Genomic DNA, 22,511 nt, shown 5'->3' with positions numbered 1-22,511 from the left:
GTGGCTAAAATATAGTTCCAAAATTGCCTGATTAAAGAAACTTCAGAAACGCTATTTTTAGCGTAAAAATCTCCATAAGTGGTATCTAAATATACTACTTCTATAGTTAGAGCTTAAAATATGTGAAGAAATTATGTGTTCTGTTCAGAAGTGTATAGTCACATGCCCTGTAACGACATTTCAGTCAATGATGAGCCGCATATATGACGGTGGTCCCATTAGATTATAATATTGTATTTTTACTGTAGCTTTTCTATGTTTAGATTATTTACCATTGTGTTACAATTGCCTACAGTATACAGTACGGTAACTTCCTACAGGTTTGTAGCCTGGGAGCAATAGGCTATACCGTCTAGCTTAGATGTATAGTAGGTTATACCATCTAGGTTTGTGTAAGTACACTTTATGATGTTTGCACAATGACACATTTGTCAGAACGTATCCCTGTTGTGTAATGCATAACTATGTTCATGAATAATAAATATGGAACAAAACATTAGAATGGTAAAAAAAAATTTTTTTGATTTTGATAATGGTTCCCTCAGGGGTAAGACAATCAGAGAAGATACATAGAGGCATTTACTCTGTAATATTTGACTTGGTTGTATACATGTTTGCCTATTATGGTATTTATTATAAGTTTTTAAAGGCCTGAAATCTAACATATTTGACATGAATAAATCTCTAATGGGCCTTATCTCTGATTAACAAGTAACCCATTGTGCACTTAGGAAATATGGAAAATGCACTCATATACCAATATACACATATTCATAACATTTAACCCCACCATGGACTAGTGAAGACTGTAATCATGGTGGTGTGTTTCCTCCAGTTGTCATCTACACACACGTGTGTACATGTGCACACACACTGTATATGCATTGAATATGGGTTTGATTTAACTGGAATGTATCAATTTTCCTTAAGTGTGTAACTACAAAGTTAGTGGCTGAAAGCTACATCCACATATAAGGTCATAGGTCTGTAGGTCAGAAGTCTGGCACTGTATGACCTTGCTCTCAATTTAGGGGCTTACAAAGCTGAAATCAAGGTATCTATGTAGACTTGACTGAGATCTTTTGTCTGGAGGCTCTGGGTAAAAATTTGCTTCCAAGATCATCCTTGTTGCTGGGAGAAGTTATTTTCTCAAGGCTATTGCACTGCAGCACACCCCACCTCCCAGTTTGCTTGACGGCTGTGATGTTAGAGTCTTCTCAGCTCCTAGGGGCTACTCCAGTTCCCTGATATGTGACCTCCTTCTTCCAGCCAGCAATGGTGTGTTGAATTCTTTGATTTCCTCTCCTCTGAACAGCCAGAAAAAAATTATCTGCTTTTAAAAAGCTCATTTGATTGGGTCAGCCCCCCGCCAAACTGTCACCCTTTTACCATAAAACAGAACATAATCATGTAAATGATATCACATGCTATTAACTGGTTCCACCCACACTCAGAGAAGAGGGGATTATACAAGATTGAGAGGGTCATTGAAGCTCATTTTAAAATTCTGCCTGCCACAAGGAGATTCATACCAAAAAAAAAAAAAAAAAAATCATGCAAAGTTCAACCAATGGTGTTCAGCTTTAAACTGTTTTTTCTGACCCAACCCCTAGGCCACTGTAATAGGGCATTATTGCAGTAGGCTGAGGCCAGCCATGAGTGTTACGTGTTGAAGTCCTACTATGTCCCATAGGTACTTGACAGGTTTTCTGAAGAAGATATGTGGTAAGCCTTATTTCACAGATGACCAAGCTCCTTCTCACAGGGACTAAACCCTCTCCAGAGAAGTGGCAGAATTTGAATGTGATTCTATCTCTTGCCTTCCCCACAATATCACCAGCAGCTTCCCATTTGGAAGATGATGGCTTTACACTTCCCCAGTATTGTGCCCTACGGGCCTCACTCAATAGCCCTTCACATCAAGGAAGAAGATGGTGGAGATGAAATCCTGCCCTTTGACCTATGAAGCTTATGTTAGGTCACATGGATTGGCTGGTGCCCGTGGCCCCTCGTAGACCCACTGACCCCACTCCACTGATATCAGGCTTGCACGTGTGACTAGATGTGGCCAATGATTGATGAGAGGAAATGGAGTGTGCCCCTCCCTAGCAGAAGTGATAAGAGACATGTAGGAGTCCCACCAGTACACTTTGTCCCTCTGCCTCAGCAATGACCCAGATTTCCTATGAGGTAGCTTAATTCATTGAATCCTCCAGCAGCACTAGAATATGAGAATTTAGATGAAGACAGGGATGCTTCAGAAGAGGCAAGCTAAATGATTTATACCCAAAATTAGCCTACTAGAAGATCCTCCTAACTCACATGCCCTAACATTGAGTCTGTACCCAGCAGAAGGTACACGTTTTACCCACATCACACAGAAAGCAGTTTGTCAGGCTCTGGAAGCAACATCTTCTGCCTTTCACTCCATTGCTCTCTCCAGAAGACCCATCCTCATGCTCTGCTCTTCCCTGGGCATGTGTCTTTATAGAGCCACAGGAACAACCCAGATACCCAGTTAATGGCCACTCCTGATGCTCACTCTCCAAGAGAGTCCCAAAGAGGTCAGGAAAGGTACACTGATTCTACAGAAACGGGGTGACAACATTTCCCCATCCTACCTACACAACACAGAAGAGGCACCAACTCTTATACATGATGTGGGTCTGTGTAAGTTTATTTTTCTTTCTGTTGCCATGTTTTCAGAAGCTCTTTAGGACACAATTATGCTGCTTAGCACTATATAGTTTAGGTTAAAGTCATTTCAGAAGCAGAAGTTACAAAGGGCTGTGGAAAGGAAACTAACACTTCAAGAGCCTACAACGGACCAGATGCTAGGCACTTTACATAACGTTTCTCTAAGTCCTTACAACTGGTCTGTAAGTTAGGTATCAGTATTCCCTGCTTAAACTCATTCCTCCCCAGAGGCAGGCTCTCCTAAGGCTCATGGAGGTTAAATATATTTTATGAGGACATAGACCCAGTAAGAGGCAGCATGGTTACTCTAATTCAGGGTGGTCAGAGCCCAAAGTTGATTTCTATCATGATCCTTTGCAGGTAGGTGTGGGTAGTAACATTTGCCTTGTTCTAGAGCAGGTTTTCTCAACCTCGGCACTATTGACATTTTGAGCTGGAGAGCTCTCTGCTGTGGGGGCTGTCCCAGGCATTAGGGGTTATTCAGAAGCCTTCCTGGCTCCCAGGGAGGCTAGCAAGGGAAGTGACTTATCCCTGAAACAGGAACATCCCAAGTTACTGGTTTGGGTCTGACACTAGAATAAAGAGAGACATCCTGTCTCTCTTGCTCCAGTGTCCTGTCCAGCAGACATAGTATGAGGCTTTCATCTGGCCCCTCCGAAGTACAAAGGAAACACAGTTCTCTCAGGCAAACAGGAGGACAAAATAAAGGGATAGGAAAACCCAGGAAACAGGAAGAAATGGGGTGGGTGGTGACTTCATTCCCTTACCTCAATCTCTACTCAGGGGGTCCATGACTCAGTTGGATGGAGATGACGGAAAAACTTTCTACCATTCCCCCGGACCCAGCAGGGCACTCATTCCACCACATAGAAATGGCACTGACTCATGGTGCAATTAGAAACGTAGGAGTGTTTTTTTTTCTTCTCTCCACATGCTCTTTAGATCATGCTGCCCCCTCAAATGTATTCACATTTGTAGTTCACCCTTTCCTGCCTCCTCCACTACTAGCCAGGAAAAGCTCCAGCAGACTCCTGACTCTCAGCAGGTTCATCCTCAAGAAGTGTGATTCTTGGCGGAGAGCGGTGGCTCACGCCTGTAATCCCAGCACTTTGGGAGGCCGAGGTGGGTGGATTATGAGGTCAGGAGATCGAGACCATCCTGGCTAACACGGTGAAACCCCATATCTACTAAAAATACAAAAAATTAGCCGGTCGTGGAGGCAGGCGCCTGTAGTCCCAGCTACTTGGGAGGCTGAGGCAGGAGAATGGCGTGAACCCGGGAGGCGGAGCTTGCAGTGAGCCGAGATCGTGCCACTGAACTCCAGCCTGGTCAACAAAGCGAGACTCCATCTCAAAAAAAAAAAAAACAAAAAACAAAAAAACAACAACAACAACAATAAAAAGAGGATCTCTTTTTTTCCCCTTCAAATGTACTTATCTGCCTGTGTCTTCTCAGGCCCATTGAGACTCCAGACCCCTTTGTGAGACAATGACTGTATGATCCTTGTATTCCCAGAGAGCTGGATGGCTCCTGCTGACCAACTTTCTGAGTCCGGTGGATTCGTTCAAGGGATCAGGAAGGTAGTCAGATCCTCCTTCGGGAGAGGGCTGTGTCTGGGCAGAGGGCTGTGTCTGGGCAGGAGCTGGAACTCACAGGTTCTGTTCAGATCCAGCAGTGATAGACAAGGAGATATTTAGTTGTAGAATAAGGTGGTTCACAGAGTAGCTTCTTTCAAAAGAATTAATGGGCCAGCCGGGTGGCTCACACCTCTAATCCCAGCACTTTGGGAGGCCGAGGCAGGTGGATAACCTGAAGTCAAGAGTTTGAGAAAAACTTGGCCAACATAGTGAAACCCCATCTCTACTAAAAATACAAAAATTAGCTGGGCATGGTGGTGCATGCCTGTAATTCCAGCTATTCGGGAGGCTGAGGCAGGAGAATCACTTGAACCCAGGTGATGGAGGTTGCAGTGAGCCGAGATCTTGCCACTGCACTCCAGCCTGGGCGACAGAACGAGACTCTGTCTCAAACAACGACAACAAAAAATTTAAGGTAGCCCACCTGGCAAACTGAGAAAAGCTGTCTCCATTGAGGGCTAGGCAAGGGGCCTCTGAGAAATCACTGCAGCTACACAGGAGTGATTAGGGGAGAAGGACGAAAGGAGGGTCCTTGGATGAGGTCTGTTCTTGAGGGCTGTAAGGGAAAAGGAACCCCATGTCCAGCATAATCTGCCCAAAACAAGTGTAATAATTCATGGTTGTGGCAAAGCCTGGGTGACCATTTCATGCAGCAAAACAGTGGTTAGAACTTTTGATGAATGCTGCAGCATTTGTCTTCTTTCCTGATGTGCTGGCAAAAACTAATCACAAGCAATTTTTCAATATGAAATAGGAAATACCAAATAAATCAGCCAGTGAATAAGGATCCCAGGAAAACTAGCAGTAGCCCCTCCACCCAAGGCTAAACTGGAGGCCAAGAGTCTGAAAGGCAGTTCCAAATGCTAGGGTAATAATGCAGACTTTAAAGAGAACATGAGATGTGGGTAATAATGAAGTCACTCCGTTGCCAGGTCAACAGACAGTGAGCTTCTCTGTTCTGACTCCCTTTCAAGTTTAGGCTCAAATCAACCATCACTGTGAATTTTGAGTGAAAGAGGAGACGACAACAAGGAGAATTTGCGGCTGTGGGAAGCCTCCTCTTAGAACGCTTACAATTGATGAAACCCCTGCTCTTGGCAGAGTGAAGAGCTAGGGCCTTCTTTGAGTGGAAAAACCTATCCATCACAATGCTTGGTTGGTCAGACATGATTCTCTATTACTGTTTCATGTTGCAGCTAATCTTCTCTCTTCTGCTCCTCATGACATTAGTGTTACGCATGGTCTTCCAAATTTGGAAACAACATTGAACAACTTAACTTCAGGATATGAAAGATTTTCAAACTTAGTGGATATCTGCAACTTTCAGAAGAAGAGAACAAGGAATGCACTAAAAGGGAAAAGGACATGTACTTCATTACCATTGTCTTGGAATATAATAACTGACTGGTTTCATTCACAGAACCATGGATCTCCATGTTATTTGGGATAAAAGCAGAAAACATAAAGATATAGCAAATTTCCTGGTCTCTGCCTCTGTATATTTTTTGTAATTACCTAAAAGGTTCCCATTTTATACAGATTTTGTAAAAACTCCTTACAGTAAATACCATTTATAATGTGGCAGAGATTATGTTAGGTGCTCTACTTGTGTCATTTAACCCTCACTAGAAGCCTATGAGTTAGGCACCACAATTATGCTCATTTTACCAAAGAGGAAATGGAGGCTGAAGGGGCGTGTTTGTGGCATCAGCTTATTATTTATAAGTGGCAAGGCTGGGACTCAAATCCAGACCATAAGACACCCAGACATGCTCTCAAGCCCTAAGATGTTCCCTGGTGGGCAAAGAATGTCTGTCTTCTATCGTCCTGAATGCACAACTTGGTAAGGTGGATTGATTTCTCGTTGTTACCTCAATTTTCCCTTAGCTTAACATCAAACTTCTCTGAGGTTGCAGTCTGGGGCCAGAGTAAAGACAACCAAGCCTCTTAACATTTCATAAATAGCCCAATAACACACTTGTATAGAGTAGAAGAATTCTTTACATGTCAGCAAATAACGTTTAGTTTATTTTTAAGAGATTCTTCTTTGAAACACATTGCCTCATAAGTTCATGTGGAGATGATTTAAAAGACAAATATACATTGTTTGGGATTTTGTACATAGGTAGTCATGTCATCTGAAAATAGGGATACTTTTGTTTCTTATTTTCCAATCTATGTGCCTTTCATTTTATTTTCTTGCCTTATGACAATAACTAGAATTTCCAGCAGTATGTTGAATAAGAGTGCTTAGAGCAGACATTCTTGTCTTGCTCCCTATCTTAGGAGGAAATCATTCAGTTTTTTCACCATTAAGTACAGTCTTAGCTGTAGACCATTTGTAGACGCTCGGTATTAAGTTGAGCAAGTTTCCTTCTATTCCTAACTTACTGAGAGTTTTTAGCATTTTTATTATGAATAAGTGTTGCATTTTGCCAAATGCTTTTTCTGCATCAGTTGATACAGTATTGTTTTTCTACTTGGTGGATAGCATTAGTTTATTTTTGAATGTTGAAATGGCCTTCCATCTCTGGAATAAATGCTGCTTGTTTATGGTTAATAATTCTTATTTTATTTTATGTAACATTTATTTTAAGTTCAGGGGTACATGTGCAGGTTTGTGACATAGGTACACTTGTGTCATGGGGATTTGTTGTACAGATTATTTCATCACCCAGGTGATTAAGCCTAGTATATAGAAAAAATAACAATAGTTATTTTTTTCTGATCCTCTCCCTCTTCCCCCACTCCACCCTCTGAATGGCCCCAGTGTGTGTTGTTCCTTTCTATGTGGCCATGTGTTCTCATCAGTTAGCTCCCACTTATAAGTGAGAATATACAGTATTTGGTTTTCGGTTCCTGCATTAGTTTGCTAAGTATAATGACCTCCAGCTCCGTCCATGTTCCTGCAAAGGACATGATCTCATTCATTTTTATGGCTGCATCATATTCCATGGTGTATATGTACCCACATTTTCTTTATCCAGTCTATCATTGATGGGCATTTAGGTTGATTCCATGTCCTTGCTATTGTGAATAGTGCTGTCATGAACATACGCATGCACGTGTCTTTATTTATTTATTTATTTATTTTAAGAGGGCGTCTCACTCTGTGGTCCAGCCTGGAGTGAAGTGGCACAATCTCGGCTCACTGAAACTGCTGCCTACTGGGGTCAATCTATTCTCCCGCCTCAGCTTCCTGAGTAGCTGGGATTATAGGCATGCACCACCATGCCCAGCTAATTTTTGAATTTTTAGTAAAAACGGGGTTTTATCATGTTGGCCAGGCTGGTCTCGAACTCCTGACCTCAAGTGATCTGCTCCCCCTCGGTCTCCCAAAAATCTGGAATTACAGGTGTGAGCCACCATGCCCAGCTATGTGTCTTTTTAATAGAATAATTTATATTCCTTTGGGTATATGTCCAGTAATCAGATTGCTGGGTTGAATGGTATTTCAGTTTTTAGGTCTTTGAAGCAGTCTTTTTACATATTACTAAATTCTATTTGCTAAGGATTTTTGTGCCTATATTCATGGAGAATATTGCTATGTAGTTTTCTTTTTTGTGCTGTGTTTGTATAGGTTTTGATATCAGGGAAATACTAACTTCATAAAATGAAAGTGTTCCCTTCTCTGCAATTTTGTGGAATATTTTGAAGAGGATGGGTGTAAATTCTTCTTTAAATGTTTGGTATCGTTCTCCAGTGAAGTCATCTGATCCTGGGCTTTTCTTCATTCAAATGTTTTTGATACTTATGCAATATGTTTGCCAGTTATAAGTATATTCAGATTTTAAATTTCTTAATGATTCAGTTTTGGTAGGTTGTATGATTTGAGGAATTTCGCCATTTCCTCTAGGGTATCCAATTTGTTAGAGTATAATTTTTCACAGTATTCTTTTATAATCACACTTATTTTTGTTTTTAAATGATAAATAACAATTGTGCATGTTTATGGGGTACAATGTAATGTTGTAATCTATGTATACACTGAAGAAAGATCCCACCAAGCTAATTAACATATCCATAACCTCACCAACTTATCATTGCTTTTTTGCAGTGAGAACATTAAAAACCTATTCTTGTATCAATTTTGAAATATACAATACATCATTATTAACTGTGGTCACCATGCAGTGCAATAGATAAATAAAACTTATTCCTGCAGTCTAACTGAAATGTTGTACCTTTGATCAACATCTCCCTGTTGCCCATCCCTCCCATCACCGCCACTCTTATAATCCTTTTTATTTCTGTGGCATCAGTTGCAATGTCTCCTCTTTCATTTCTTTGTGTTTTTTTCTTTTTCTTTTTTCTTTCTTTCTTTCTTTTTTTTTTTTTTTTTTTTTTTTTTGGAGACAGAGTCTCACTCTGTCACCCAGGCTGGAGTGCAGTGGCAAGATCTCGGCTCACTGCAACCTCGGCCTCCTGGGCTCAAGTAATTCTCCCACATCAGCCTCCTGAGTAGCTGGGACTACAGGCACATGCCACTATGCCTGGCTAATTTTTGTATTTTTTGGTAGAGACAGGGTTTCACCATGTTGGCCAGGCTAGTCTTGAACTCCTGACCTCAAGTGAGGCACCCACCACAGCCTCCCAAAGTGTTGGGATTACAGGCGTGAGCCACCACACCTGGTTCCTCTTTCATTTCTGATTTTAGTTGAATCTCCTTTCTGTTGTTTGTAGTAAATCTAGCTAAGAGCTTCTCAATTTTATTGATCTTTTCAAAAAGTCAACTGTTTCATTGATCTTCTTCTATTTTTTAAATTCTCTATTTCATTTATCTCTGCTCTAATTTTTGTCATTTCATTCCTTCTGCTAATTTTGGATTTTGTTTGTTTTTTTTCTAGTTCCTAAATGTGTAAGTTGTTGATTTGAGATCTTTGTTTTTTTCTAATGTAAGTATTTACTGCTATAGACTTGCTTTCCTCTTGGTACTACTTTCACTATACCCATAAGTTTAGACTGTTGAGTTTTCGTTTGTCTCAAAATATATTCCAGTTTCTCTTGTGATTGCTTCTTTTGTCTATTGACTAACAGTGTTGATTAATTTCCATGTATTTGTGGATTTTTCAGTTTTCCTTCTGCTATTGATTTTTAGTTTATTTCCAGTGTGGTCAGAAAATATACTTTGTGTGGTTTCTCAGTCTTCTTAAATGTGTTAAGACTTGTTTTGTGGTGGAAAACATTTTCTATCTTGGATAATGTTCTGTATGCACTTGAGAAAAATGTGTATTCCCCTGTTGTCGGGTGGAGAATTTTGTGTATGTTTGTTAGGTCCAATTAGTCTACAGTGCTGTTCAAGTCCTCCGTTTCCTTATTGATCTTCTCTCTGGTTTTTCTGTCCATTATTGAAAGTGAAATATTGAAGTCCTCTACTATTATTGTATTACTGACTATTTTTCCCTTCAATTCTGTTTATGTTGGTTTCATATATTCGGGAACTCTGATGTTAGGTGTATATATATTAATAATTGTTATATATTCCTGACGAATTGACTCTTTTATCATTATGTGTTTTTCTTTGTCTCTTGTAACAGTTTTTAGTTAAAATTTATTTTGTCTGATATAAATATGGCAACCTCTGCCCTCTGTTTACCATTTGTATGAAATATCTTTTCCCATCTTTTCACTTTCAGACTACATGTGTCCTTAGATCTAAAGTGAATCCCTTTTAGACAGAAAGTAGTTAGATCTTGTTTTTTAAAATCCATTCAGTCAATCTATGTCTTTTGATTGGTAGGTTTAATCTGTTTGCCTGTAAAGATATTACCGTTAGGAAAAGATTTACTATTGCTGTATTGTTGTATTCTGTTTTTCTTATAGCTATTTTGTCCTGCTTTTTCTCTCCTACCCTATTCCTTTGTATTTCATTGAGTTTTTGTAGTGACTGCTTTGATTCTCTTCTTTTTTTTTTCCTCTAAAGGTATTTTCTTCATGGTTATCATTGGGATTATATAAAACACCCTTAAGTTATAGCAATCTATTTTAAACTGATGCCAACTTCAATCACGTACAAAACCTCTACTCCTTAAATATCCACCCCCCAACTTATCGATGTCACAAATTATATCTGTTTATATTGTGTATGATTAACACAGACTTTGGGTTACTTCTTATGCTTTTGTCTCTTAAATTCTATATCAGCACTAAAAGTGATTCATACACTAACATTACAACACTATAGGATCCTATATTTGTGTACATATTAACCTTCATCAGAGAGTTTTATGTTTTCAAATGATTTAATGTTGCTAGTCTAGCATCCTTTTATTTCGACTTGAAGGACTCGCTTTAGCATTTTCCTTAAGGGCAGGTCTAGCAATGAGGAACTCCCTCAGCTTTTGTTTATGTTTAAAAGTCATAAGGACTTTTAAGAACACAGGTGGCTGTCTCCAGCTGTTCCAGTCTTGGTTTTAATGTATTTTTTATTTACTTTATTGAGAGGCTGAGAGCACTGATTCTGGATCCAGTTTTGCTTATATCCTGGTTTTGCAACTCATTAGCTGAACAACCTCAGGTAATTTGCTTAACCTGTGTGTGCCTCATTTTCCTCCCTTGTAAAGTGGGGTCATTGATAGTATAGCCTTGTAAACCCCGAATATTCGAGGCAGGTCTCAGTTAATTTAGAAAGTTTATTTTGTCAAGGTTGAGGATGCACGCCCATGGCACAGCCTCAGGAGGTTCAGACGACAGGTGCCCAAGGTGGTCAGAGCACAATTTAGTTTTATACAATTTTAGGGAGACATGAGACATCAATCATCATATGTAAGATGAATGTTGGTTCTGTCCAGAAAGGCGGGACAACTTGAAGCGGGGAGGGAGCTTCCAGGTCATAGGTAGATAAGAGACAAATGGTTGCATTCCTTTGAGTTTCTGATTAACTTCTCCAAAGGAGGCAATCAGATATGCATTTATCTCAGTGAGCAGAGCGGTGACTTTGAATAGAATGGGAGGCAGGTTTGCCCTGAGCAGTTCCCAGCTTGATTTTTCTCTTTAGCTTGGTGATTTTGGGGCCCAAGATTTTTTTCCTTTCACAGCCTTCACAGGTCTCCTCTGAGGAACAAATGCTTGTAAATTACTTAGAACACTCTCTGGAACGTAGTTCACACTAAAAATATGTTATGAGTATTGTTATAACTATTATTTTCTGCATATTCCAAATTAACATAACATATATTCAGAATTTTTAATGGCAATAAGATTGTAACTATACAAAAATTTAAAAATAAAACTCTGGCATTGAAGAAAATAGAACAGAAAAATCACTTTTAATCACATATCCGTTCCCAAATGTTATCAGTGGTGAATTCTTTTACATCTTTTTCTATTTAAATATGCATATGCCCACATATATTTATACACTTTACTTTCTTAATTATTATATTACAGTTTCTGTAACATACACCATGGATTCAGAAACACTTTTTTCCCCAGTTTTGAACATCTATTAAATTGTTCTTATTTATCACCTACAGCTTTTTTGCATTTTTTATTTTTATGGATACATAATAGTTGTACATATTTATGGGGTACATGTGATATTTTGATACAAGCATATAATGTGCAATGATCAAATCAGAAATTGGGATATCCATCACTTCAAACATTTATCATTTGTTTGTGTTGGGAACATTCCAAGTTGAAATATACAAGAAATCATTGGTAACTATAGTCATCCTATTGTGCTATAGAACACTAGATCTTATTCCTTCTAATTTTTGTACCTGTTAACCAACAACCTGTTTTTATCCCCTCTCCCTACAACCCTTCCCAACCTCTGGTAACCACCAAATGCAAATCAAAACCACAGTGAGATATCATCTCACCCTAGTTGTAATAGCTATTATCCAAAACACAGAAAATAACAAATGCTGGGGAAGGCCTGGCTTGGTGGCTCACACCTGTAATCCCAGCACTTTCGGAGGACGAGGTGGGCGGATCACAAGGTCAGGAGATCAAGACCATTCTGGCCAACATGGTGAAACCTCATTTCTACTAAAAAAAAAAAAAAAAAAAAAAAAAAAAAAAAAAAAAAAATTAGCTGGGTGTGGTGGCACACCTGTAGCCCCAGCTACTCAGGAGGCTGAGCCAGGGGAACCGTTTGAATCCAGGAGGCAGAAGTTGCAGTGGGCAAAAGATTGCACCACTGGACTCCACCCTGAAGACAGTGAAACAAAGAAAGGGAAGAAACAAAGAAAGCTTGTACACTATTGGTAGGATATAAATTAGTACAGCCATTATGGAAAACAGTGTGGAGGGTTCTCAAAAAACTAAAAATAGTATTACCATATATCCAGCAATATCGGAAGGAAAAGAAATCAGTATATTGGAGAGATATCTGCACTCCCATGTTTATTGCACCACTATTCACAATAGCCAAGATATGCAATCAACCTATGTGTCTATCCAAGGGTAAACTAATAAAGAAAATGTGGTACATACACAGAGTGGAATATTATTCCACCATAAAAACAATGAAATCCAATGATTTGTGACAACATGGATGGAACTAGAAGACGTTATGTTAAGTGAAATAAGGCACACATGAAAAGACAAATGTCATATATTCTCACTTTTATGAGAGAGCTAACAAAATTAATCTCATGGAGATAGTGAACAGAAACACTTTTCTGAGAAAGATAAAACTATCTCATCTAGTTTATGATGTATCCCAAGGTTAGAAATGTTGAAAATTTTTCAAAAATAAATCCTAACATAGAATAGGATAATTTAGATCCCATGATATATGCATTGCTAGGTTCTCTAGCATTTTGACACATTTTCTTACAGTCTTTCTCTAGGCATATTTGTACTCAATATAATTGTGCTTCCATTGTACTACCAGTCGTTCTCCAGTATTAGTGTGCATTAGAATCTTTCAGGGGAGCATGATAATAACATATGTTTTGGGACCCAGTTAGGAGTATATTTGAATCATGTAATATTACGGAAGGGTGACAAATTCTATGTTGTTAACAAGAAAGACAAGAGATTGTGAAGCAGGCAGTCTGTGTGAAATGCTTCAAAAATCACCAATGCATACTGACATGGACTCCTTTCTCCTAGACCAAAACTTTAGTCAGGCTTCTTTGAGCCTTTTTTTTTTTTTTTCAACTAGGCCTTCTCTTTTGCCAACTGAGCCCAGTTTTAGCAAATAATCCTGCTCAGTCAGTTTATCAAGAATCCTCCCACCTTTGCCATCCAATCAAGCTCTTCTTCCGCCACTTTTGATGTCTATTCAAGTTCCTCCCCTTCCTCTGATAACTAACCAAATTTCTTAGTAGTTTTCACCCTCTCCCTCACGTTTCCCAGTGGCCATAAAATCCCAACTGTCTCAGTAGTATTTGGAACAGAGTTCAATCTCTCTCCCATCTTGCAAGAGTCTTGAATAAAGTCTTCCTTGCTGTTTTTTTAAAAACAAGAATCCAGTGTAATGTTTCTTTTATAATACAATGCTAATTTTTTTTCATTTTTAATTTGCTGTGTCAAATTAAATTTGCTGTGGGAAATGCAAGTCTTTGCTTCTAGAGAAATGAAGTGACTTGCCTGCTGTTCTTTAGTGAAGGGCAGAACTGGGCTAAGGATTTGAGGATCCCCACAGAGTCATAATGGCCACATTAAACATTTATTCAAGGTTGGCATGGGGGCTTATACCTGTGATCCCAGCACTTTGGGAGGCCAAGGTGTTAGGACTGCTTGAGCTCAGGAGTTCAAGACAACCTGTGTAACATAGCAATACCTCGTCTCTACTAAAAAAAAAAAAAAAAAAAATTAGCTGGGTGTGGTGGTGCACATCTGTGTTCCCAGCTACTTGTAAGGTTGAGGGTGCAGAATTGCTTGAGCTGGGGAGATTGAGGATGTAGTGAGCTATGATCATGCCACTGCACTCCAGGCTGGGCAACAGAGCAAGACCCCATCTCAAAAACAAACAAACAAACAAAAACAGAACATTTACCTAAGGCATAACAGAATTTCTGCTCCTAGACAGATGGAATTTTTCTCCCACATAAAACAACTAAAAAGTTGGATGAAATACAAGAACAAGCTGTTCTCAAGACCTTCGACAGCAGGCAACAATGTTTAGTGATCCCTGAGAAACTGGGAACAAATGAGGTTATTCTTATGATTGCCCCAGCTTATTTCCTGAAGAAAGTTTTCAGGTCGCAGTGCAACAAGCAGGAATCCAGGCAAAACCCCATGGTATCCCAGAGCTTAGAATAAGAAGTTGGGAGTCCAAGGAGGGCAAGGAAGCTGGAGTTCACAGGGCTGTGTCCCAAAAAGGAAAGAGCCGCACAGAGAAGGAATTCCAGAGATCCATGGAGAGCCACTCTTGAATATTTACCTGAGTACTGTTAAATAATAAACTTAGGCACATTAAAACTTTGAAGAGTTTATTTGAGCTGAGTTTATTCATGAACAGAGCAACGCCAAACTGCAGGTGGTTCAGTGTTCCACCAAGGGGGCATATGAGGGAAAAACTTTTGTAAAATGTTTTCTAAAGCAAAACAAAGAAAACATTTGATTTTTAAAAGTGAAAGGTTTCTAGTTAGTGGTTAATAGGCAGCTTTTGATGGGTGAAGTCTCTAGTTAGAGGTTAGTTGGCAGTTTTTAATTGGTTATGCTTACATTTTATTTTCCTAGGCTATGACCATTCACTATGAGTTGGGTTTCAATTTGCTTACATAGAAACTCTAGTTTGCTAGAGTCACCTCAGTCTAATGGCCTGCCAATTATTTTAACTAGTACTGATCACTCTGATCATCACATATCTGTAGGAAAACTACCCCAGATCAGGAAATGATCTACCAAAAAGGATTAAAGGAAATAATTCCTTAAGTTCACACATGTTTGGGAACAGCGCATGTTCCCACTAGCCAGAATTGGAAACCTCATAATTCACAGGACATCAGATAGAGTACTCAGAAAGAATTTTCCTCATTAGTGGGGAACGATTAACTCTAAATACAACACTAATCCTTTCTTACAAAGTTTTAAAGCAAGAATCTAAAAGACCAAACTTTACAAAAACTGTTTTCCAGAATACAAATTAATATAACTCCAGGGATACGAAAATACCCAGCACTCAATAGGTGAAACTTACAATGTCTGACATCCAATCAAGAGCCTACAAAGAAACAGGAAAATAAAAATCATCATGAGAGAAAAAGCAACCAATCAAAACTGACCCAGAAATGACAACGATGGTAGAATTATATAAGGACATAAAAGCAGATAATTAGAACTTCATTGCATGTGGTCAAGAAGCTACAGGAAAGAGTGAACAAGTTTAGTGGAGACATGGAATATAAAAAAATATTTAAAAGGCTCAAATTAAACATCTAGAGATAAAATCTACAATGTCTGAAATGAAAAAATATACTAGATGAAGTTAATGGCAGATTACACATTGTAGAAGAATAGTATACCTGAAGACATAGCAAAAGAAACCATTTGAAATGAGACACAGAGAGAAAAGACTGAAAAATTAACAGAACATTGTGGTTGTGTGACAACCATATTGATAGTCACTTGAAATGGAAATTGTCTTAGCCCTCTAATTACATGACGGAGATTGTCGGAGTGGATAAAAAAGCAAGACTAGGCCCCTAATATCCTATAACCACAAATACAAGCTGAGAAAAAGGCCTCTTTTGCTAAAAATATAAAACATACCATGGTCCAAGCATCACTAAGACAGTACCCACCAAAACTAGCACAACTGTAATTCAAGTAGGTCTTTATGCACACCTCTGTAGGATATAAACTGGGACATTAACACGTTGAGGTGTCTAGAGAAATCTGTAGTGATCAAGACCAGTGGAGAGTGCAGAACTGGGAGGAGTGGGTGGGTCATCATAGCTGAGGGATGGAGTGGGACTGTGACATAGTTTGGCTACCACTCCGAGCAGCTGAAGGGGATCTGAGGTACTTGGATTCTGAATGTACAGGTGAAAACATGAAGTCACCCAACACCGTTCACTCACATGCCCTTTACCTCCTTTGGGTCTCACAGCAGCCCTGGAAATTATCATCTCCATTTTACCAATGAGTATAGTAAACACTAATGCGTTACCATGGCAATAACTACTAAGTTTACATAATCAGCTAAAGGATCCAGAACTAGTTTGAAATTCATTATTCTTTTTCAACAAATTTTCCACTCTTTTAATAACTGACACATTAGTTTGCTTCCTCTTTTAAAAACCAAATTTTAATTACGAACTAAGTAATATGCATTAATTTAGGGAAAAAATAGACAACAACTTAAAATTAATTGATACTCATGTGATCTTAGGAAAAGAAGGTGTTGAAGAAAATATTTTAAAACTTTCTTAATACAGTTTTTCTTCTGCTCAAAGCAACAACAAAAATGCATTACTTTACAGTCAGAAACACAAAGTTCATTTGTGTGAAAACGATTTTTTAAAATGGGCATACATCTGAAGATTTCTCTCTTCATATGAAACTCAGCAAAGTTTATTTTTATTAAATAGAAAATATTTTCCATCAGAGTAAATTTCTAAACATGCCAATTGTGACTTTTCAAATGTCTGGCAAACTTTTTTTTTAATTAGATTTTCAAGTTTATAGGGATGCCATATTTATTGGGTTATGTAGAGTTATATCACTTAGAAAGCATTCCAGCTGGTTACACATGAAATATCAACTACATAACATGCTATCTTTCTGAAAATTTAAAAATTGGACCTTTCTAAACAAAATCAGTATATTTACTATATAATATATGTGATGTCAGGAAAGGAGAAAGAGTAGACGTGGAATTTTGCCCATTTCATTTATGAAACCCAAAACTTTTTCTACTTCTAAGACAATTTTTAAGTTTCGTAAATAAATAGTTCTGTCCTGTTCTAGTAAATAAATATATTTACTTTATATTTCTAAATTTACAAAAATACATTTCAAAATTGGACTACATTACATCACTGTGAGTGGACTTCTGAAATGTGATGGTTTGAGTTTTGAAAATCAAGAGCTAACTAACCGAAAGCTGATCAAATGTGAGTCAATCAGCTTTGATAAGTGGAGAGGAGAGATTAGAAAAACAGTAACAAACATGGCAAGCTAAATATATTTCTTTGGCAGGGGCTTTGAAAGAGGCAGTGTTCCTCACAAGAGGCTCTAAGCCTAGCTTTATCATGATAAAATATAAGATGAAGATTAAAAAACTTACGAATGGTATCTTTGGATGACTGGATTATGGTTTTGTTTATATTTTCCCTATATTCATGATCCAAATATGTATGATGACATTATATAAATAATTATAAAAAGTATTAACATTTTAAAATGTTCTTTATAGAAACTTTTAAAATACGAAAGTATTAAAAAAAACACAGGCTCAAAAATGTTGTTATATATTGTTTTAGATAAACTATAATCCTAAAATAATTTAATAATTAATTAGTAAATGAATTAATTAAATGAATTATTATGCTATGAAACATCTACTATACTAGGCACTGTGCTAGAAACTGAGTTCCAGGGAGATTAAGACAAAATCATTGTTGTGAAAGGGCACAGGTTGGCATAGAAATGATAATGCATAATTTATTTAATAATTTCATAATTATTATACATTTATTATTAATAATAAACTCATGATAAGGTATTAGTTTAATAGGATATTTGAAAAGAGGATAAAACAGTACTGGTTTAAGTATAAACATACATTGATGGTCTAATGTAGTCTGATTTTGGAATGCTGTACTTTGGAAACGTATATTCTTTGTGGAATCAACTAAGTAAGGTAATTTGGATCACGATATTTGTAAAATGGTGTAATTACTGTCAATGTTTCTCTATGCCTATGTTGTCAAAACTCAGATGTGTGAGAATCACTTGGGAAACTGTCAAAATAGTAATTCCTGATTCTGGTGATTCAGGTGGTGACAGTGGCTGGTAGTGGGTGGGAATAGCACCCAGCTGTCATCATTTTTAACACTTTCCCTAGGTGATTGTGATTCAAGTAAGGGGTCTATGTTTCCCTAAACACTAACATATACAAGGTTTAAAAAAAAGTTTACAGAATTTGAGTTAGAAACTTTCCTTGCTATGTTCCTTTGGAAACAATGTAATGCTTTCCACATAACTAGTTACTTGCCTTTGGCCCCTTAGTTAAGGATAGTGAGTTAGGGACAGTTTTGAGCTGGATTTCTAACTCTATCTTAGTTAACTAATCAATCAAAATATTAGTAATTTCATATCTACTATGTCGGGCACCATACCAGAAACTGTCTGGAGAAAAGGGCACACACTCACAAAGAAATAACAATACCAAATACTTAATATAGTTTTTAAGAACTTACAAAGTAGTTTCATGGTTCAGGTATGGACAAGAAGGGAGTGTGTTTCCGCTTTAAAGAAAATGTGTTCCCCCAATTAACTTACAGGTCTGGGTAAGTCTGTTAAACTGGGTGGGCAGGCCTGCCAAAAGCCTCCTTTGAGAAAATCCATGTCAAGGATAGAAACACAGGCACAAATAAAGCCTTCAGCCTGTTTGTATTGTGGAGGTTTGCAGTAATGCAATTCAGGGCACACTTAGATGCATTTCCTGAGCTAGTTACCAGTGCACTCTTGTCTGAGTTATTTGAAGGAGTTATGAAAGAAAACCAGAAAGGGCTATTTTTCTAAGAACCAATGTAACCCCAAGAACCACAAGAGTTGTACTCACCGGGATAAACATAACTCAAGTTATAAAGACATTCTCCACAATTCTATAGAGGTCAAATGGGGATTTGGCTCACGAGATACTCCAGAGAAATCAGTGGGGCTTTGTTACCTTGAAGACCCTAGCACCTCATCAACAGCAACAGAAACAGGATCCAGCAGAAAGGAAAGTGTGGCCAATTAAGAATTTATTATTAATAAGTAATCAGGGGAGCAGGAGGATTGCAAATAACAAGAATGACATGGGGGAACCCACCTATTTTCACTGTCTGGACTTGGAAACATGAGTGATAATTCCTCCAGTCCTCCCTAAGTACCTGATGGGGGTCCCGGTCCTGTTAAATGTTGGGGAGTTGGGAACAGAAGTCAGCCCAACACAGTTCCACATTTCATCAGTTCCACTCAGCAGCCCTGTAAGACAAGCATTGTTCCCCATTTCACAGAGCAGAAAACGGGCTCTTTAAAGGAATGTATCTGTAATAAAGGGAAGGTTTATTATTTCAGTTAAGACTGAAGGATACTTAGTTTACTCTTCAAATTTGTTGAGCCAGTATTGTTATGTATCTGCACTACATTCATAATCTCATTGAAAAATAATTTTCATTGCTTCTCAAACTCCAGAAAATAAAAGGAAAAAATGTCACATATCATTTTTTTTTTTTTTTTGACTGAGTCATGCTCTGTCGCCCAGGCTGGAGTGCAGCGACGTGATCTCGGCTCACTGCAACCTCTGCCTTCTGGGTTCAAGCATTCTCCTGCCTCGGCCTCCCGAGTAGCTGGGACTACAGGCGTGTGCCACCATGACCGGCTAATTTTTTGTATTTTTTTTTTTCAGTAGAGACAGGGTTTCTCCGTGTTAGCCAGGATGGTCTCGATCTGCTGACCTCGTGATCCGCCTACCTCAGCCTCCCAAAGTGCTGGGATTAGTTATCACACAGAAATGTGCCCCAATTAACACTCTAGTGTATTTAATCTCAGATTTTTTTTTAGTTCATCTGTTATATGTAAGTATACATTTTTAATGAGACAATAAATGTATAGATTGCTTTTTAAATTGCTTTATTAGCTTTAAATTTTTCCATGCAAATGGGTGAAACTACTGCTGACAGAAACTTAGACTGAGTGCAAAGGCAATTTCCAAATAGAAGCTGGCAACACAAGACCCACTTGACACATGGAAATAACAGGGTTCACAGCAAACGGATCAGTAAAGGCATATTAGGAAAATGCAAGGAAAAAGAAAACAGCGGGAATCACAGTATTAATCTCATGATAAATGGCAGGAGTCAAGGCATAAGGCAAAATTCATCATGATGGTCATGGTGATTAGAGAGCTCCCCCATAAGGATACGCAGACAATTCCTCAACTGCAGCTCCCTAAGTTTTCTCCTGATTTCTCTCATCTCCTCCATGAATATTTCCATATCATCTCCATCTCCACCCATCCCATCATTGATCTGCCTATTGGGTATGGCCCATCGAAAATTAGGGGCAAGTCGGCGCGCCTGTCCCCGTCGATTTCCTGCAGGCTGGTGGCCTTCACCTCCTCCCAAAGGGCGGTCTTCCTCTCCATTCTGCATAGGCTGCTCCATCTCTTCGTTTTCCTGGTGAATATTTGCCATGATGAGATTTTTTTTCTGGTTGTTTTTCTTTGAACACAAGTAAGACAAAGGCAAGGAGAGAGACTGAATGCTTGGTGCACTGACCAGCAGGATTCAGAACCCTGATATCAAAGGATTTTTTCATTTCATTTTTTCCTAAGTTGGAAGTTCCGTGCGTCCTCTAGGGGGCCTCCAATTAGAGCCCCTCCCTCCAGCTTTCTCCCCTTACCTCCCTTCCCCCAAACCCACCATTTTTCCTTTCCCAGGATTCTTTCCCAGAGCTTCGCAGGCACCAAAATGGAGGACCGGTATAGGAGTGGGGGATGGGGTGGAGGGGGTTGGGGTCTCAGACTGGGCTTTCCTCACGTTCCGACCCCCGCCCCACCACCGTCCCTCGAACCGACCTGGGCCTATCCTTGCAGTTTCCTCCTCCTCCGGATTCTCGCTGCTAGGTGCGCCGCGGGGACACTTAGCCTCGCAGACCTGCAGTCGGGCCGGGGTGGGGGGAGTGGGGGCTGCTGCAGCGACACGCTAGTGAGGACCAGCCGCCGCCGGCCCTTTCCCTGCCCTGGGCCCGGGCTCCCCTCGCGCCAGCGCCCCGCGTCTCCCACCCCCCGCTCCCACCCCACCCTCGGCCGCCCCGCCCCCCGCGGTGTTCCCCGTTTTCCTGCAGGGACTCGGGGGTGGTTTTCCATCGCTCTTGGTGGCTCTGCCGCCCCTGGAAACCCAGCCGCCCCTGCTTCCCCACCCTTGGGGGCCTCTATGTTCCCAAGCATGTTGGAGTGTGGAGAAAACTGGCGGGGACCCCTGCGCTGTTCTGCGCCCGTTGCCGGGGTCGGTCAGCCGCTGCTGGCATGGCCGGGGCGCGCGGGCCCCGGGGCCCTTACCTGCTCCGCTTTTTCCCGGGCCGGATGCCAGCCCGCCGAGCTCAGGGCAGCGGGGAGCTGGTAGACAGACGCGAGTGACGACTGCACCGAAGGCTGCGTCGCTCTGCAGCTCTGGGTCACGTGAGGGCCGCGCGTCACCACCGAGCTCGCCCCCCAACTTGGGCGGCCAGTGCAGCAGGATCCCCCTTCCCCCCCACCGCCATATGCACGCGCAAAAAACAGCCTCCCTACTCCCGTCTGCGTGAAGTGCCCCAGAGCGCACAGCCCTGTCACTCTTCTCGGTCCTCTCCAATCTGAGGGCCCACAAGTGGCATCACTGCTCTGCGGTTGGAGTTTGCCCTCCTCTGGTTACCAGGGAGGGTCTGCATCATCCACCACCGCCCCCTCTCACTTCAGGCCTTGGTTTTGGCCTTTTCTGCTTTCTCTCCTCTTCTACCTGGCAACATGCTTTGCGCTGCACTCCCACTCCTGCCCCTTGCGTGTGCACAGCCATCAATGCCCACGTAGCCCCTGAAGTCCTACCATTCTAGAAAATTTAGAGTGATGGCTAAGGTGGTGAGGCAGGAGGGCACTTGTCAGAAAGAGGGGCAAGGAAGTGGAGTGGGCTGTATATATTTCTTTTTATTTCCTTAAAAAATCTGCATGCTTCCGAAAATTATAAATTATAAGTTTTTAATTTTGAAAGAAATGCTGGCCAGGTGCGGTGGCGTACCTGTAATCCCAGCACTTTGGGAGGCCGAGGCGGGCGGATCACTTGAGGCCAGTAGTGCGAGACCAGCCTGGCCAACATGGTGAGACCCCGTCTCTACTGAAAATACAAAAATTAGCTGGGCGTGGTGGTGGGCGCCTGTAATCCCAGCTACTCGGGAGGCTGAGGCAGGAGAATCGCTTGAACCCGAGAGGCGGAGGTTGCAGTGAGCCGGGATCACACCACTCTAGCCTGGGCAACAGTGCGAGAACCTGTCAAAAAAAAACGAAAAGAAAAAAAAAAAAGGAAATGC

The 22,511-nt window shown here is 40.2% G+C and overlaps 1 protein-coding gene and 1 long non-coding RNA gene across 5 annotated transcripts in view; both read right to left on the bottom strand.

Annotated features, from left to right (window-relative positions):
* LOC106995279 (uncharacterized) overlaps positions 1-19,924 on the bottom strand; it is a 112,697-nt gene extending 92,773 nt beyond the window's left edge. Inside the window, exon 1 of the long non-coding RNA XR_013413038.1 lies at positions 19,279-19,924. This is a non-coding gene — a long non-coding RNA (uncharacterized LOC106995279). The remainder of the gene's footprint in view (positions 1-19,278) is intronic.
* Positions 19,925-19,973: 49 nt separating this feature from the next.
* On the bottom strand, positions 19,974-21,609 carry BEX3 (brain expressed X-linked 3). 4 transcript variants are annotated; one of them, XM_015127847.3, is made up of 3 exons: positions 21,511-21,586; positions 21,028-21,106; positions 20,065-20,671 (listed from the first exon to the last, which is right to left on the bottom strand). In XM_015127847.3, exon 3 carries the CDS (start codon positions 20,642-20,644, stop codon positions 20,309-20,311), a length of 336 nt encoding a protein of 111 aa, XP_014983333.1. In that variant the 5' UTR covers positions 20,645-20,671; positions 21,028-21,106; positions 21,511-21,586; the 3' UTR covers positions 20,065-20,308.
* Positions 21,610-22,511: the final 902 nt, after the last annotated feature.

Source organism: Macaca mulatta, chromosome X (assembly GCF_049350105.2).
Source record: "Macaca mulatta isolate MMU2019108-1 chromosome X, T2T-MMU8v2.0, whole genome shotgun sequence".
Lineage (NCBI taxonomy): Eukaryota > Metazoa > Chordata > Mammalia > Primates > Cercopithecidae > Macaca > Macaca mulatta.
The sequence above is the reverse complement of the archived record's forward strand: the minus strand, read 5'-3'. Positions and strand labels throughout refer to the sequence as shown.

Coding starts and splice junctions, on each gene's coding strand:
- BEX3 (XM_015127847.3), bottom strand. CDS start 20,644: ATGGCAAATATTCACCAGGAAAACGAAGAGATGGAGCAGCCTATGCAG.